The sequence below is a fragment of the Molothrus ater genome, chromosome 12, assembly GCF_012460135.2.
Source record: "Molothrus ater isolate BHLD 08-10-18 breed brown headed cowbird chromosome 12, BPBGC_Mater_1.1, whole genome shotgun sequence".
Lineage (NCBI taxonomy): Eukaryota > Metazoa > Chordata > Aves > Passeriformes > Icteridae > Molothrus > Molothrus ater.
In genome coordinates this window covers 7,508,691-7,522,390 of record NC_050489.2, presented here as the reverse complement: position 1 = coordinate 7,522,390, position 13,700 = coordinate 7,508,691, and the positions used below count along the sequence as shown (strand labels likewise).

Below are 13,700 nucleotides of genomic sequence, written 5' to 3'. Positions count from 1 at the left end.
CTCTGTGGCAGAGAACTGACTCCCCTTCTGTGTGCTATTGTAAGGGTACATTCATTAATGTTTCTAAAGCATTCAGAGCTGTGGCAGTGGAGCCTGTGCAATGTGAAGTGACTTTTTCTGTTCTCTAGTGACTGTCATTTGTATAGTAGTTGTGCTGTGATTCAGAAGTGAAGAGCAAGTCAATAACAAATCCTTTAAGATTTATGATTTAATAATTTAATTGCTAATAGTCAGACTAATTCTGCTGTGCCTTCATTATGATTTTTTTTTAACTTGGTTCATTTTTATAACCTGGGAGAAAGATTTAATTTTAGAAGTTTCAGTTGACTGAGACATGCTGGTGCTAGATATGTATTTCAGGTCATTGTCATTGTACTCTATTTTTAAATTCAAGTGCCAGCCAACTGAAAGAGCACCCTGTGTCTATGCTGGGCGTTCTGCATCCGTGCTACAGAGCTGAATTCTTCCAAGCTTCAGCACAAGGCCAGCCAGTTTACTTTTATTTTTTCTCCTGTTTAATGAAGGGAAATGTTCTAGCACCTTTTCATTATCACAGAACTAAAACTGGTCATGAAAACAATCCCCCTCCCTCCAGAGGCCTGCGCAGGCATTGGCCATTGTTAAGATGCTTGCCTATCAACAGCCACTCGAGAAAGAATTTTAAATGGTTTTGTGACGTCAAGGAGGCACAAGAAAACACAGTCTGGTGCCAAACTGCCTCCATCATTGCCTCCATCACAGTAAGAAACAGATAACACAGAAATAAATCTTTTGTGCAGTAGCTATCTCACGATATGCTCTAGTGACTCCAGTAAGTGAGCTTGTCTGGTGTAGGAATAGCTGAAGAAGATGAACTTTCAGAGCCTCATTTTCTAATTTATGATTAATGCAAAGGCAGCCTAATCTGTCTGACTTCCTGCTGTCTGGACACAATGTCTGTGGGGAGCTTGGACCTCGCACAGGGACACGCCCTGACCAAGTTTCAGCCTCCAAAAGTGAACAGTTTGAGTACGGTGGACAAAAAACTCTATCTTTTGAATGAAAAGATGGACAGACTGCTGCATTTCCAAGAAGACCTGACAGGCAAACTGCAGCAAGCGGACAGAGGCATTGCTGCTGTAGGAAATGGCATTAACAAGCTCACAGTATCCCAAGCAGCTCCTGGTGGCACAGATGCAGTGCAGAAAGGCCCAAAGGAACCGGACAGCGCTGCCCAGGCTGACGTGCACAGCATGTGCTCAGAAGTGTTGAATTTGATGAAGGCTGCCCAGCTAGATGCCTCCAAGCATAAGGAGAGGCTGGCAAAGATAGAGAAAAGGGTTGATACCCTGGATAAAGTTATTACATTTGTGGGAGAAGTATTAAAAAATTCTAAAGTAGTGGATTTCATTCTCAAAGGCATTGTGCCCTGGAAGAAGGGGAGTCTGCTGGAAATCCCTCTTGAGGTTGGTTTAGTTTTACTGTTCTTCATTTCACTTTATGACATAGCAGGGCTTTAGGCTCTCCTGTCAATCTCTTGCATGATATTTAATTCAAGTTTTCCTTTCTGTATTGCTGGCACAGGTTACTGCTGGGACCTTTGAATTGCAAGGCTCTTAAGGCAGGGAGTAAGCTCAAAACAGTGTCTGAGGTTCCTGAAGGGTGCTGGGCAGCCCTGGAAGGGCTATGAGGAGGAGATTGCTACTGGAAAGGAAAATTCAGCTTCTACCAGTGCTGAAAGCTCAGCAATGTCACCCAAATCAGTGACTGAATTGAGGTCCCAGTGAAAAGTATGAGTAACATACTAGAAGCTTTTGGGTTTTTTTGAGGGAAGCTTCTACTTCCTTGTTCATTCACAAATTCTGAACACAGCAGCAGTTCCTGAGACCTGTGCTGGTTTATGGTCATGTTACTAAGCAGATTTACACATCCTTTGACATCTTAGTTGTCTTTAGCTACATTTTTGTGATGCAGCTGTGACTTCATCACCTCCATTGACAGCATTCACTCCTGCAATCAAGTAGTTCTTGTGTTTGCAAGTTCCCAGACATCAGTTCCCAAGCATTTCTTAATTACTGAGGACAGTGAGTGAGGAACAGGCAAGAGCAGTACTTAGCTGATATGGTGTTTGAAAATAGATCAGCCTTGTTTTTTAACAGTTACAGGCATGTGGAATTAGTTCTAGGTAATGGGATCTTCCAGTTTTCACTGTGGCTTCTACCCCACCATGGGAATGGAAGAGAGGAAAACTGCAATGGCTGGAATATGTTTATTCATTCCAGATCTGCATGTGTGTGGAGATGTGATTACAGTCAGGAGAATTTAGCTCAAATGACAATGTCCATTGATATCTAATGCAAATATTTTTCACCAAAGCTGTAAAATCCTTTGATGGGGAGGTACATCTAACCCATTAGAAGAACAGGGCAGTGTTTGATGACAATGTAACTTTCCAAGCTTTCAGTGCTCTCCTGGTCTCCCTTTTTAAGTGCCAGAGGCTGACAAGTGAGCTGGCCTGTTAGGAGACAGGAGAATTTATAAAGTGCTTCCATTAGTGTTGAGAACAATAAATCATGCATTAGTTATCAACCTTAAATCTGGATAGAGATAAAGCTCAGTTTCAGTTGTTCTAGCTTCAGTTCTACAGGTTTTTGGAGACATGGGAAAGTCTGATGTGTTTTGGGTAAAGCTGTGTTATTACAGTCACTGCAAAATGCCTGGAGACAGATACTGTCCTTTGCTTGATTTTGTGGATAGGCAGGTGCAGATTGAGGTGGAATGACCTGCTGGTGACAACCTGGTGCACTGGGAGGGGGTGGAGGTCAGTGTCCCAGGCTCCAACCTGTGCCTTGGCTGGAGAGCAGTCAGGGTGTAGTGGGCGAGCACCTTTATGGCAAACCCCAGTGTGACCATCATTGTCCTCCTTTGTTTCTGGTCATGAACACTTTTTGAAATTGGAGCATGAGGTCAGTTATTAAACCTTAAGTCCATCCTTTGATCATAGACTACTGAGTGATATCTGAACTATCTTGAGTTAGTGAGGCTGTGTGTGAACGTGACCTGGCGGGGAAACGTGCAGAGAGCACAGGTGAACAAATTACCTTGTGCTGAGCCATGTGCTAACTTGGGTCTGGATTTTGCAGCCTGTTCTGTGACAGCAGCACAGACATGTCCAAAGAGCTGCACAGTTGCAGGGGGAGCACAGAAAAAGAACTTGCTGCCTGCTTATTCCTGTTTTCCAGCCTTTGCTGTTTGTCCCAGGGCTCTGCTTATCACGGGCTGGGCTGGGAGGGGGGAGGTCCTGTTTGCATTTCTGGGTGAAGCTGTTTGTGACAGCATTCCAGGCATGCCTTGGGAATGCTTATGGAAGAAGTTTTGTGGGCTTGGAGTCAACAAAGACTATGAATTGAGCTTCCTAAGTTCCAAACCTCTAACTTCTTACTTAAAAACCAGAAAAAAACGCACCAGCATTAAACTGTCACTTACCCAAGGCTTTCTTTGCATGTAGGGTTGTGCCAGAATAATGTTCACCCTGGTCATTGTTGCAGGTTTGCTTAGAGCTGTAATAAAAAGGGTAATGATTTTTTTCCTACTTTTGCTCTTTGGGTGTTTGGGGTTTTTTGGAATGGGAGGTGGGGAGACTCTGTTCAGTCTGTAGGATTGGTGCATGAAATCCTTAACTGCTTTTACTAACAGGTGAAGGGCTGATGTGCAGCTGTAATCAGTTACCTGCAGAAATACTTTGTGTTGCTTATTTGCTTGAACAAATCAGGATAGGAGGCTCGATCATCACTAGATTTTTAACTGTATGCCAACCACAGGAAATATTATGCCTTTCCCTAATTTTGTGTAATGCTTTTTGCTACACAGAAGTCAGCTGTAATTTGATTTCACATGTATTGCTGTGTGAGGTCTTTAGTAGTCTTGTTAGAAAATATCCCTCCTCTCAAATTAATTGGGGGGAAAACACTGCTTAAAGATAAAAATCTGCTTCTGTTTTTAATAATTCTAAAGGTGACATGTGAAATGTCAAGTGCATACACAAGCGTTGATCTAAAACTTGAGGTTCTTTTTTGGTACCACCTCTTATCAGGTCAAATAATGAATTTTTAGGTACCTTGAGACAAATATGTTTTGACAAATATATTCAGAAACATTACTTTTCATTCTGTCACCAGCCAAAAAGCAACAGAAATACAGCATCATTTCTTTTTCTACTGTTTCATGTTTCACATGTCATACTTTTTAATCAATGTGAGTAGAGATGACAGGAGGCAAAAACCTTGACAGTGAAAATGTTGGAAAGCAGTGAGCTAATTTATTAATCTGTTATGTTGTTTTAAAAGGATGCCTGCCTGCAAAGGCAGGGTGAGACTGGAGGAAAGAAGTAAACAGAGCACTGACTAATAATTCAGAAGAGGTGTAACTGTCCATTTCACAGACTCTGAATGCCTACATAGCTGCAGGAACCTAGTGGGAAATAGACACTCTTGGCTGTAACTGTAATTTCTGTGTTCCCCTGTCATTTTTAGGCCAAAGATAAGTCTGAGGAGAGTGGTGCAAAACCTAAGCATGTGCTTAGTAACAGAGGAACCCAGACTGAAAGCAAGAAGCCTCTGGAAGGTATGTATCACTCCAGGCATGCTGCAGGCTCTAGAATGTGCAGCAGACAAACTGGAAATTAATAGCCTGCTATTTCCCACTACCTGAATTACTCAGATGTAACTGAGTAACTTTGCCCCTCAGTACTGGGAGAATAGAATTGTTCTCACCACCTTCACATGATGATTTGTCCCCAGGATCAAGCACTACAAAAAGCTAGAAGATTAAAAGGAGCACTTTTGTTTAGCTGAAGAGCTGGGGCTTTTTGAGTTGGGTTTCAGTGAGCTGAATTCAGAGAGCAGAGCTTGTTTGGAGGTACTGTGAAGATAGTGGCCCTATCACATAGCAAACCCAATAAGTTCTTTTCCATTAATACCTCTGAAGCAGCCCTCCCTCTTCCCCCTCTCTGAAAAAGGGATGTGTTGACACTGGAATATCTTTTTTTGATCAGCAAGTTTCACTGGTGTGTCAGGGCCAGATTCCTATTTAGGGTGCATCTGTCAGGGCACTGCCCTGTTGCATCCACTGTCAGTGCCTGTGGAGCTGCAGCAGGGGTGAAGGTGATGTTGAGCAGGCCCTGTCATGCTGCTGTCTTCACAAATTGTCAGTGAATCCTTTGCCTTATGGGCAGTCCCCTTTTTAGCTTCATGGCTTTGGAAGTGACAAAAACAAAGCAAATGGTCACAATTCTGACCCAAAAGCTACAGAGAATTGTGAGCAAACCTAGGTTGCTGGTGATCTGGGCATGCTGAATGTTAATAACCACAGCCTTTGTCATGGGAAGGTGATGGAGAACCTTTTAATCCTTTTGTGCTAACTGCAAGTTGGGTGCTGTCTCATGCCTCAGTGTCCCTTGGAGTCCTGCTGGGTATGTCCCTACCCCCCTAACTGGGGAGAAGGATGTATTGGGTCCTGCAGGATCTGCAGTGCCTTAAACTACCTGTTATATTTGCCCACAAAGTGATTTCAGATTTTAGATACAATGAACTTGAGCCTTGCAGGTTTTTGGTTTTGTTTTTTTTGCTTTAAGGAATCCAAGTCCAGCAGGTGAATCTCTGGGTTTAAGCCATGAGCATGAGTAATATCTCCAGCCTGATGATGTAAGGATTTTAAACCTTCTGGGGGATTCTTGCTATCTTTTCAAGTGTAACTCTGTAGGTTATTTTGAGAGGTGTGTTGCTTTATTCCTCCTCTGTTTTGCCATGACTATTGCCAAGGATAGTTTATTAATGGATTGTTTTATTCAGAGACAAAAAGCGTGAAAAAGCTGGATGAAAACAAGGGAGCATGTGAGAAGGTGAACACTTCCAGTGCTGTAGCCCACAAAGCTGACTCCAAACCCCAGCTTAAAGACAGGACAGCCCAGCAGCAAGGGGCAGAAGGTGCTGGCAAAACACAGAGCTCTAAGAGCTGTGCACAGCAAAAGGACATCGATGTCAAAGCTGTGAATCAACACAATGGTCTTCCCTTCATACATCAAGATCGTGCAGGCAACCAAAATGCTCCTGCTGAAGCCCAGAAGGGGGACAGAGCCCCAGGCCCTGCTGAGTGCCACAGGCAGCTCGTTCAGCAGAAGCCTGGCAAGAATGAAAGCAAAGCTGCAGCGGCGGGCGCGGTGTCCCGGGAGGCTGCGCCCTCCACATCCAGGGCCATATCTGACACGGGCTGTGAAGTGACTCACACCAGGTAATGGCCTTGGTGGTGGCTTTCTGGGGGACCTGGAACCTTTCCATGGCTTACAAGGGAGAAAAGGAAAGCCAGCCCATTAAAGGAGGCAGCTCCTGTGTGGTGGGAGAGGAGGAGAGACTCTACAAGGGTTAAGGCAGGAGGCTCAGGGGGTCCTGAGTAAAGTTCTGTGCAGCCCAGGGCTCAGGTGGGACAGAGGGGTTTGAGGTGGCAGCACTTCTGTGTGCTGACACAGAAACCACCACAGAGGAGCTCAGGTAGTTATAAACCACTCACTCAAACCACTCCCTCCCTCCCAACTCCTTGGTTTCTATAGCCATGGGGGTGAAAGGAATTTGAGATGTTTATTAGTGTGTGACGAAACCAAAGAATTTGTGTTTGTTCTCCTCAGTGTTTTCAGTGTTTTGGTCACCTAAAGATTGTTCATTTATTCATCTCTATCAGGCTAATATTTTCCTCATACAGGTGTTTCATAGTCCATTTTCCTTTGGATTATTTATCAGGGATTTTATTTTAATCCCTTTTATTTAAAATTTTAAAAACCCACATGACAAAAACCAACAAAACCCCACAACCAAAAGACCCCTCCCAACTAAACCTGAACAAATGGAACTTCTGTGGCAGATTTTAACTCCCAATGCCTCTCTGTCTGTGTGAGTGGCTGTAAAGTGCTTTATATGTGTGTGGGGGGGTGACAGACTCTCATCCATACACACCCACAAATGTATGTATGACTTTGGGTGGGGAATTTCACCATTGTTCCTGTGTACAAATTTGGTGTCTGAGCCCCAGGGATTGGTTTGGGGATGAGGGAGGCCAGCAAGTAAGTGGAAGGCAGAAGCTGGAGTAAACCCCAGGGGCAGCTGCAGCCCAGCATTGTCATGGTTTGGAGTGGGAAGTCACATGAGGGTGGTAAACACCTCTCTAAAATGGATGCAGCTTCTAATGAAGTTTGTAAGCCCACACAGAGGCATCAGAGGGACATTGTGTTCCCCTGCTTGGAGAAGTGCCCGAGAGTCCCACTGAGCTCAGGCTTGTCTAGATAGCAGAGGAAGTGTTTGCTCAGAGCTGCCTTCAGCTGCTCTCCCAGCTCACACCAGAGCAGCACCAGGGTGTTAAAGGTGCAGAAAATGAGACATTTCACACTCTTGTTTTAAGAAAGCAGAACCATTTTCTTTTAGAACATCTTTTGTAATGAGGTTGCTCCAGTGGAAGAGGCAATTACTTTTGTGAAAATGAGGTCTGTTCTCTCCCAGACATCAGAAGCTGGCTTCATTTGCCATTGTATAAAATCTCCTTTACAACTTCACAAGTTTCAGTTCAGCCTTGGTAAAATCAGACTGCTCATGTCAGTCATACAGTTGGAGCTGTAACAGTTGACTCAAACATTATCACTCAAATGTCTTTGATGGAGTTTAGGAGCACAGAGAATTGGTTCTAACCTGTACTCTTTTTAGGCAACACAAGAGGGAAAAAATCATTAAACTTTTCCAGTAGTTAAAATGTCAAGGAAAATAGTATTGCTGGAGTGAAAGAGTTTATCAAAACCAGATTTTTAAGAGAAAGCTGTGGAAAGAATGCTATCCCATCAGAAGACCCAAACACAGATGGCTGAGTGTGCAGGTCAGCCAGCTGGAGGAGGACACAAACCATCAGGTTTGTAGAGCCATGTGAGCAGGCAGCCATTTAGCTAATCAGCCTGTAATTTGTGCAGGCAATCAGTATCTGAGTGGTGTTTTATTAGACCAACTGTAATAATTGCAAAAAGTGGGTAAGTTTTCAAATGTGGGATTAACTCTTTGCAGGGTGAGACATTTTGTTCAGCAGAGGGGCAGACATGTAGAGAGAGGAGGACACAGAGAAAGAGCCAGTATGATTTTTGGTGCTCTCCCCTTGGTGTTCCTGGGTCATTCCCAGCAGGATTGGTACAGTTAGGTTTTATCCATACTATAGAAATGTATGGGTTTGGAAACAGATTTTTCTTGCCCCACAAAGTTACAAAACCCAGGCTGGCCTCCTGCATCAATATCAAATGTCTCCTGTTTGCTCTGCAGGATATCCATCAGTGTACATATGACTGACATGAAAGAAAAGATTGAGATGGCCAAGGAGGGAAATGTAAGTGACAGCAGAGGTAAAAGTTCCAAAGTGAAATCCACACCTGCAGACTTGAAAGGAGTCAAACAGCAGCCTGACAAATTAAAACAGCAACAGAGTGCTAAAAACATCAGCTCCAAGCCAGATTCAGAAGTTAAAGGGGACAATAAGCAAAATGAACTTGCACCTCAAACAGGAAAGCAAAAGCCATCCCTGAGCAAGCCCAAACCAGGTGAAAAAGCTGAAGAGAAATCAGAATTAAAATGTGAGCCCATAACATCAAAGAATACCTCTGCAAAGGAGCCTGTGAAAGATGCAGGGGCAAAAGTGAAAATCTATCAAGAAACAGCAAAAGCAGAAAAATCCCCAGCAGATACCAAGTCTGAGAGGAGGGGATCTGAGACTGCAGGGGGAAGCAGACATGATGCTCAGCAGGGTACAGGAGAGGCACCAGAGAAGACCAAATCTCTGGCAGTTGGCAGAGCTCTTCCCACTCAAGGAGAAATCATTGGTAAGTTGCTCATAATTGCTGTTGAAACTTGTACATTGAGGATTTTGTTCTATTCCTGCCTGTTGTACAGACAGCAAGAGCAGGAGCAGTGCTCAATAGAACACCCATGTCTTACACTTCAAGGGCTCTTTGCATTGGGTACCTTTGGCTATGTGAATAACAATTCACAGATTCTTTTAATAGTAACTTTCCCTTTAAAGTGTGTTTTGGGGAAAAAATTCATTTAAAATAAAATAGCATGAAGTGTATGTGTGATGAGAAATATGAGAATTTTGAAAAAAACAATTTTCTTTTGATGAAGCATTTGTTCCTTCAGATAGAGGGTGCAAACCAAGCACACTTCAGCAACTATGGACTAGAGATCCAGAGCACAAAAAGTACTTCAGGAAATGTTCCTTGTTGTGGCCTGTTGTGTTGTTGGCCACGGATCTCTTGGTTCCTGGGGGAACACTTGGTTGCTTTGTCTCAGGGAATGCTCTCTCCTGGCAGCACGTGTGTGTGTATGTTCCAGACTGTACAGACATGGGCAGATGACCTGACTGCTCTGGCTTTCTGAGCAGGGGCTGGAGATGAGTTGAATACATGTTAAATTGCAGCTTGAGATACCTGGAGATTAATTCTAAAATTGCTTTCAAGGGGACATAAAAAATGGGTTTAATGAAACTTTACCCTAGAAAACCTTGGACATTGAGTGATCATAGTTAACTAATTTAGCTTACCACAAACAGACTAAACTTAGTAGTTGTAATGCTAATAATTGCAGCTTTAATTTGGAAACTGTCTGCAAAATTCTTGCTGCTAAGAGGAACCCCATGATTTTATCAATCACTGTCCTCACTCCTCAGTGCTGTGTATTTTTGCTGGTTTTTCTGGCTGTCACGTAACAATTAAAAGATAAGTGTAATTTTTTTCAAACTTTCAGGTAGTATTTTCTGGTGGCCCTTTCTGTTAATGCATAAACTAAGATGTTGGTCTCCTGAAGGTGTTGTCCAGTGGGTTAAAAAAACAGAGTGGAGGTTCAGGAGATGGGATGCTGATCTCAGTTCTGGGACTGCATTCCTTGTCTGTGCAAAGGATTTAGCAGTGAAAGCCCCTCACAGGCTGTGGGGTGAAATCCACGGTGTGAAGAGGTGGAGCAGGGCAGTGGTGAGTGCAGCCATGTCAGAGCAGCCTGTGTCCCCTGCAGATGACAGCCCCTCTCCTCCGGCTCCCTTCGAGCACCGCATCGTGAGCGTCAGGCAAGCGGAGGTGACCGCCAGCTACTCCGTGTGTCGGCACCAGGTGCTGGGGGGGTAAGTGTGCCTGTCCCCAAGCTCTGGGAGCCTGCAGCTGGCCCCAAGGGCTGGGTGTGAGGGACAGAACAGCTCTCGGCAGCCACAGGGGGTGGGTTCATCCTGGAGCCCTTGGGGTGATGACAGCTGCTCCTACATCAAGGATGTCCCTTAGATGGGTGGTTTCTGCCCCAGCCCCATTTTCAGATGCCTCACTGCCATCCTGGTGACTGTTCTTTTCATTTGTTTTAATAATCCTGGCCTCAGTGTTGTGGGAAGAACCTGTACCCTTAAGGCAGACAGATTCAGAGCATTTGAAAAGTCAAAAAAGCCCTTTGGGCCAGGCAGCGTCCAAAATCTTTTTTCTTTTCTGTGCTGAGCTGCACATTAAAGAAAACTAAAGAAGAGTTATAATTATTTTGACCTTATGTTTAGTTTTCACTCATAGGAAGTCTGCAGCTGCTTCAGCTTTTGTATTCCTGTATCCTTACTTATGTGACAAGAAGGCTTGATTTACACATGGATCCACATACAAATATGGCTTAATAAGCATAAGCAATGTGATGCAACAGCAGGGAAGATGGTGGTTAGGAATCATCCCAAGGGGCATTAACATATCTGCATGACATGGGGGAGAATTTACAGCATGCCAGAAATGCAGGCTCTGGAGTGGCTACAGTTACTGGTCTTATGGTCATTTAAAAAGTTCTGGGATCAGGACAGAAATATCCTTGTTAATAGAGCCACTAACATATCTCTGAAGGACAGCAAGGGGGTCCAGTTACAGAAGGGAGCCAGAGCATGGCCAGGCCATCATACCTCAGCAGGACCAGTGGGGTTTAATATTTTAATGTAAGCACTGAACAACTGGCTGGAAAGATAAACCTAATCCTTCATAAGCTGAGAGAAAGAGGAGCTCCATGCTGCTGGCCACCCGACTCCGTTCACTTTGTCCTGGGCTATTTTTGCTCATGATAAGAATAGTTCCAGGAGAGGTTTCTGTGCTGAGCTGCTTTCCCATCTTTCCCATCTTTCCCATCTTTCCCATCTTTCCCATCTTTCCCATCTTTCCCATCTTTCCCATCTTTCCCATCTTTCCCATCTTTCCCATCTTTCCCATCTTTCCCATCTTTCCCATCTTTCATCTTTTCCTTGGCATCCACAGGGGGCGTTTTGGGCAAGTCCACAAGTGCACAGAAATATCGACGGGGCTCAACCTGGCAGCCAAAATCATCAAAGTGAAAGGAGCCAAAGAGAAGGTAACCCCACTGCTAGGAGCTCTGAGCCTGCCCTCCCTGCCAGGGCCAGCACCACTGCCCCCAGCTGCCCCATGAGGGGCAGCTCATCCTTGGGTACCATCAAATACTGCAAAATCTTGGGCTTGCTGTGACTCATCATCTCCTGTATTCATGATTAAACCCCCAGTCCCCTTGAGATCTGTGATGTAGCTGTTGTTGGGCTTTATAAATAGTTCTGTTTTGGTATGTTGGAATTCAAGGAGTGTATTTTGCTTATTTTTTGTTACTTTGTTATTTTTTTCAGGAGGAAGTAAAAAATGAAATTAACATCATGAACCAGTTAAATCACGTGAATCTGATCCAGCTTTATGATGCTTTTGAAGCCAAAAATAATATCACTTTGATAATGGAATAGTAAGTCTAAATGATCTCAGGAATTGTCAGATGTCTGGGTTTTCTCAGGTCACTAAAGCAAATAGGGAGTGATAATTCTGAGCTGTGAAGAAGTGAGTGGTTTCCCAGCCTAAGTGAGAGTTAATCTCACTTTCAGAAGGAAGAAACAATGCTTTAAAAGTAATTTCTTCAGGTTAAAAGCTTGTCAGAGCTTTATCTCTGAGTCATTTTCTCTTCTATGCAGAATTAAGTTCAGTGAAACAGATTTCAGTTTGAGAAGTTCCATGTAGTAAATTTTGTAGGTTGAAGACTTATTTTCCCATGACTAGTAAGATGAGAGAACAACAGACACTTTAGTACTCTCTGTAGGTTCTCCAGGTCCCATAGGATCACCAGGTCATGTGGGTTTGGGTTTGACATGTATGCCCCAAATACTAGTGCCAACTTTCCCATTTTTGAATTTAGATTGATACTTAATTTCAAGAGGAATAAGTCTCTTGAAGTCATTGAGGCTGCTGATACACTTTATATTGGATGTTCTGTTAGGATCCTCAATTACAGAGCCTAATTCCCAATGTGGAAATAAATTGGGCTAATGCAAGATTTTAGGGTTTTAATGCTTTTCTGTGTGAAAATTTTAGTCTTGATGGTGGGGAATTATTTGACCGGATCACAGATGAAAATTACCACCTGACAGAGCTGGATGCCATCCTGTTCACCAAGCAGATTTGTGAAGGAGTCCACTACTTGCACCAGCATTACATTCTGCACTTAGATCTGAAGGTCAGTTTGTGCTCTCTGTGCTTTAGTGGGGCTGCTATAGGCACCACAGAGTCTCTCATTACTGAGGAGTAATTTCTCATTTCATGGACTCATGTCATAAAGGAATAGAATTAATGACTGCAATGAATGGAGCTGTAGAGATTCATTACCTTTTTCCAATTTCTGTTCATTAGCTTGCTTGGAATCATCAGGATTCTGGGCTTTTGCCTTTCTTAAATCAGATGCTTTTCATTCTCTGTAGCATTAAACAATTCCCTTTTATCATGGATTAAAAAAACCCACCCAAAACCTCCTTGGCTGGAAATGCCCACAGTCTCCCCTCTATTTGCCCTTCCCTGTTTAACAGTGTACAATACCTGTTCAATCATCTTCTATAGTTTGTACCTTTTACTGCCTGGAACCAACCTGCAGCAAAATTGCAATGTTTTCCTAATAGTCCCTTAATAATGGATATTTTTAAACAGAAATACCAACTGGTTTTCTCCTGCCTGTTTATAGAGCACCTTACACAAATGACATTAAAACCAGGCTGGCTCATAGACAGTTCTGCAGCTGAACCCCATCACCCCCCTATCCCCACCTAGAAAAACATTCTCATTGGGAAAAAAAATAAAACAGGGTGCATTTGTGGCTTTTTATGGAGGGAATTTTATACTATCTTTTGCTAGATATCTCTCTCAAACATTTAACTCAAAATATCCTCTTCTCTTTTTGTAGCCTGAAAACATCCTATGTGTAAATCACACAGGAAACCAGATTAAAATTATTGACTTTGGATTAGCAAGGAGGTAAGAAAGTTCAGTTGTGAATTATTTTAAAAAACAAAACCAAATCAAACTCACCAAATCAAACCTCTGACATGTTTCTGGTAGTTCTTTGGTGGGGGGTAGTGTTTTGATGGCTCTGTAATAATTCTGTGTGAATGAGCTAAACATTATGCTTTTGCAGGCATGAGTTTTCTGCTGTGTGCATTAATTATCTAATTACTTTTTCAAATAACATTTCTCTTTACTACTGTTCTAATTATCTCAAAATTATTCCCCATGTAGAGCTTTTACTCTAGGGACTCTGTGAAGGCTCCCAGAGACTTCTTGACTGCAGCGTTTCATGGTGCAGGTTCTAATTGTAGAAATTATCTGC

At 43.2% G+C, this 13,700-nt stretch overlaps 1 protein-coding gene across 1 annotated transcript in view; it reads left to right on the top strand.

Annotated features, from left to right (window-relative positions):
- MYLK3 (myosin light chain kinase 3) overlaps nucleotides 1-13,700 on the top strand; it is a 45,626-nt gene that overhangs the window by 23,974 nt on the left and 7,952 nt on the right. The window contains 9 exon segments of the mRNA XM_054516140.1: nucleotides 3,488-3,553; nucleotides 4,512-4,602; nucleotides 5,829-6,267; nucleotides 8,322-8,875; nucleotides 10,062-10,167; nucleotides 11,312-11,405; nucleotides 11,689-11,798; nucleotides 12,419-12,560; nucleotides 13,278-13,348. Of these exon segments, the coding sequence (XP_054372115.1) occupies nucleotides 3,488-3,553; nucleotides 4,512-4,602; nucleotides 5,829-6,267; nucleotides 8,322-8,875; nucleotides 10,062-10,167; nucleotides 11,312-11,405; nucleotides 11,689-11,798; nucleotides 12,419-12,560; nucleotides 13,278-13,348 (1,673 nt within the window).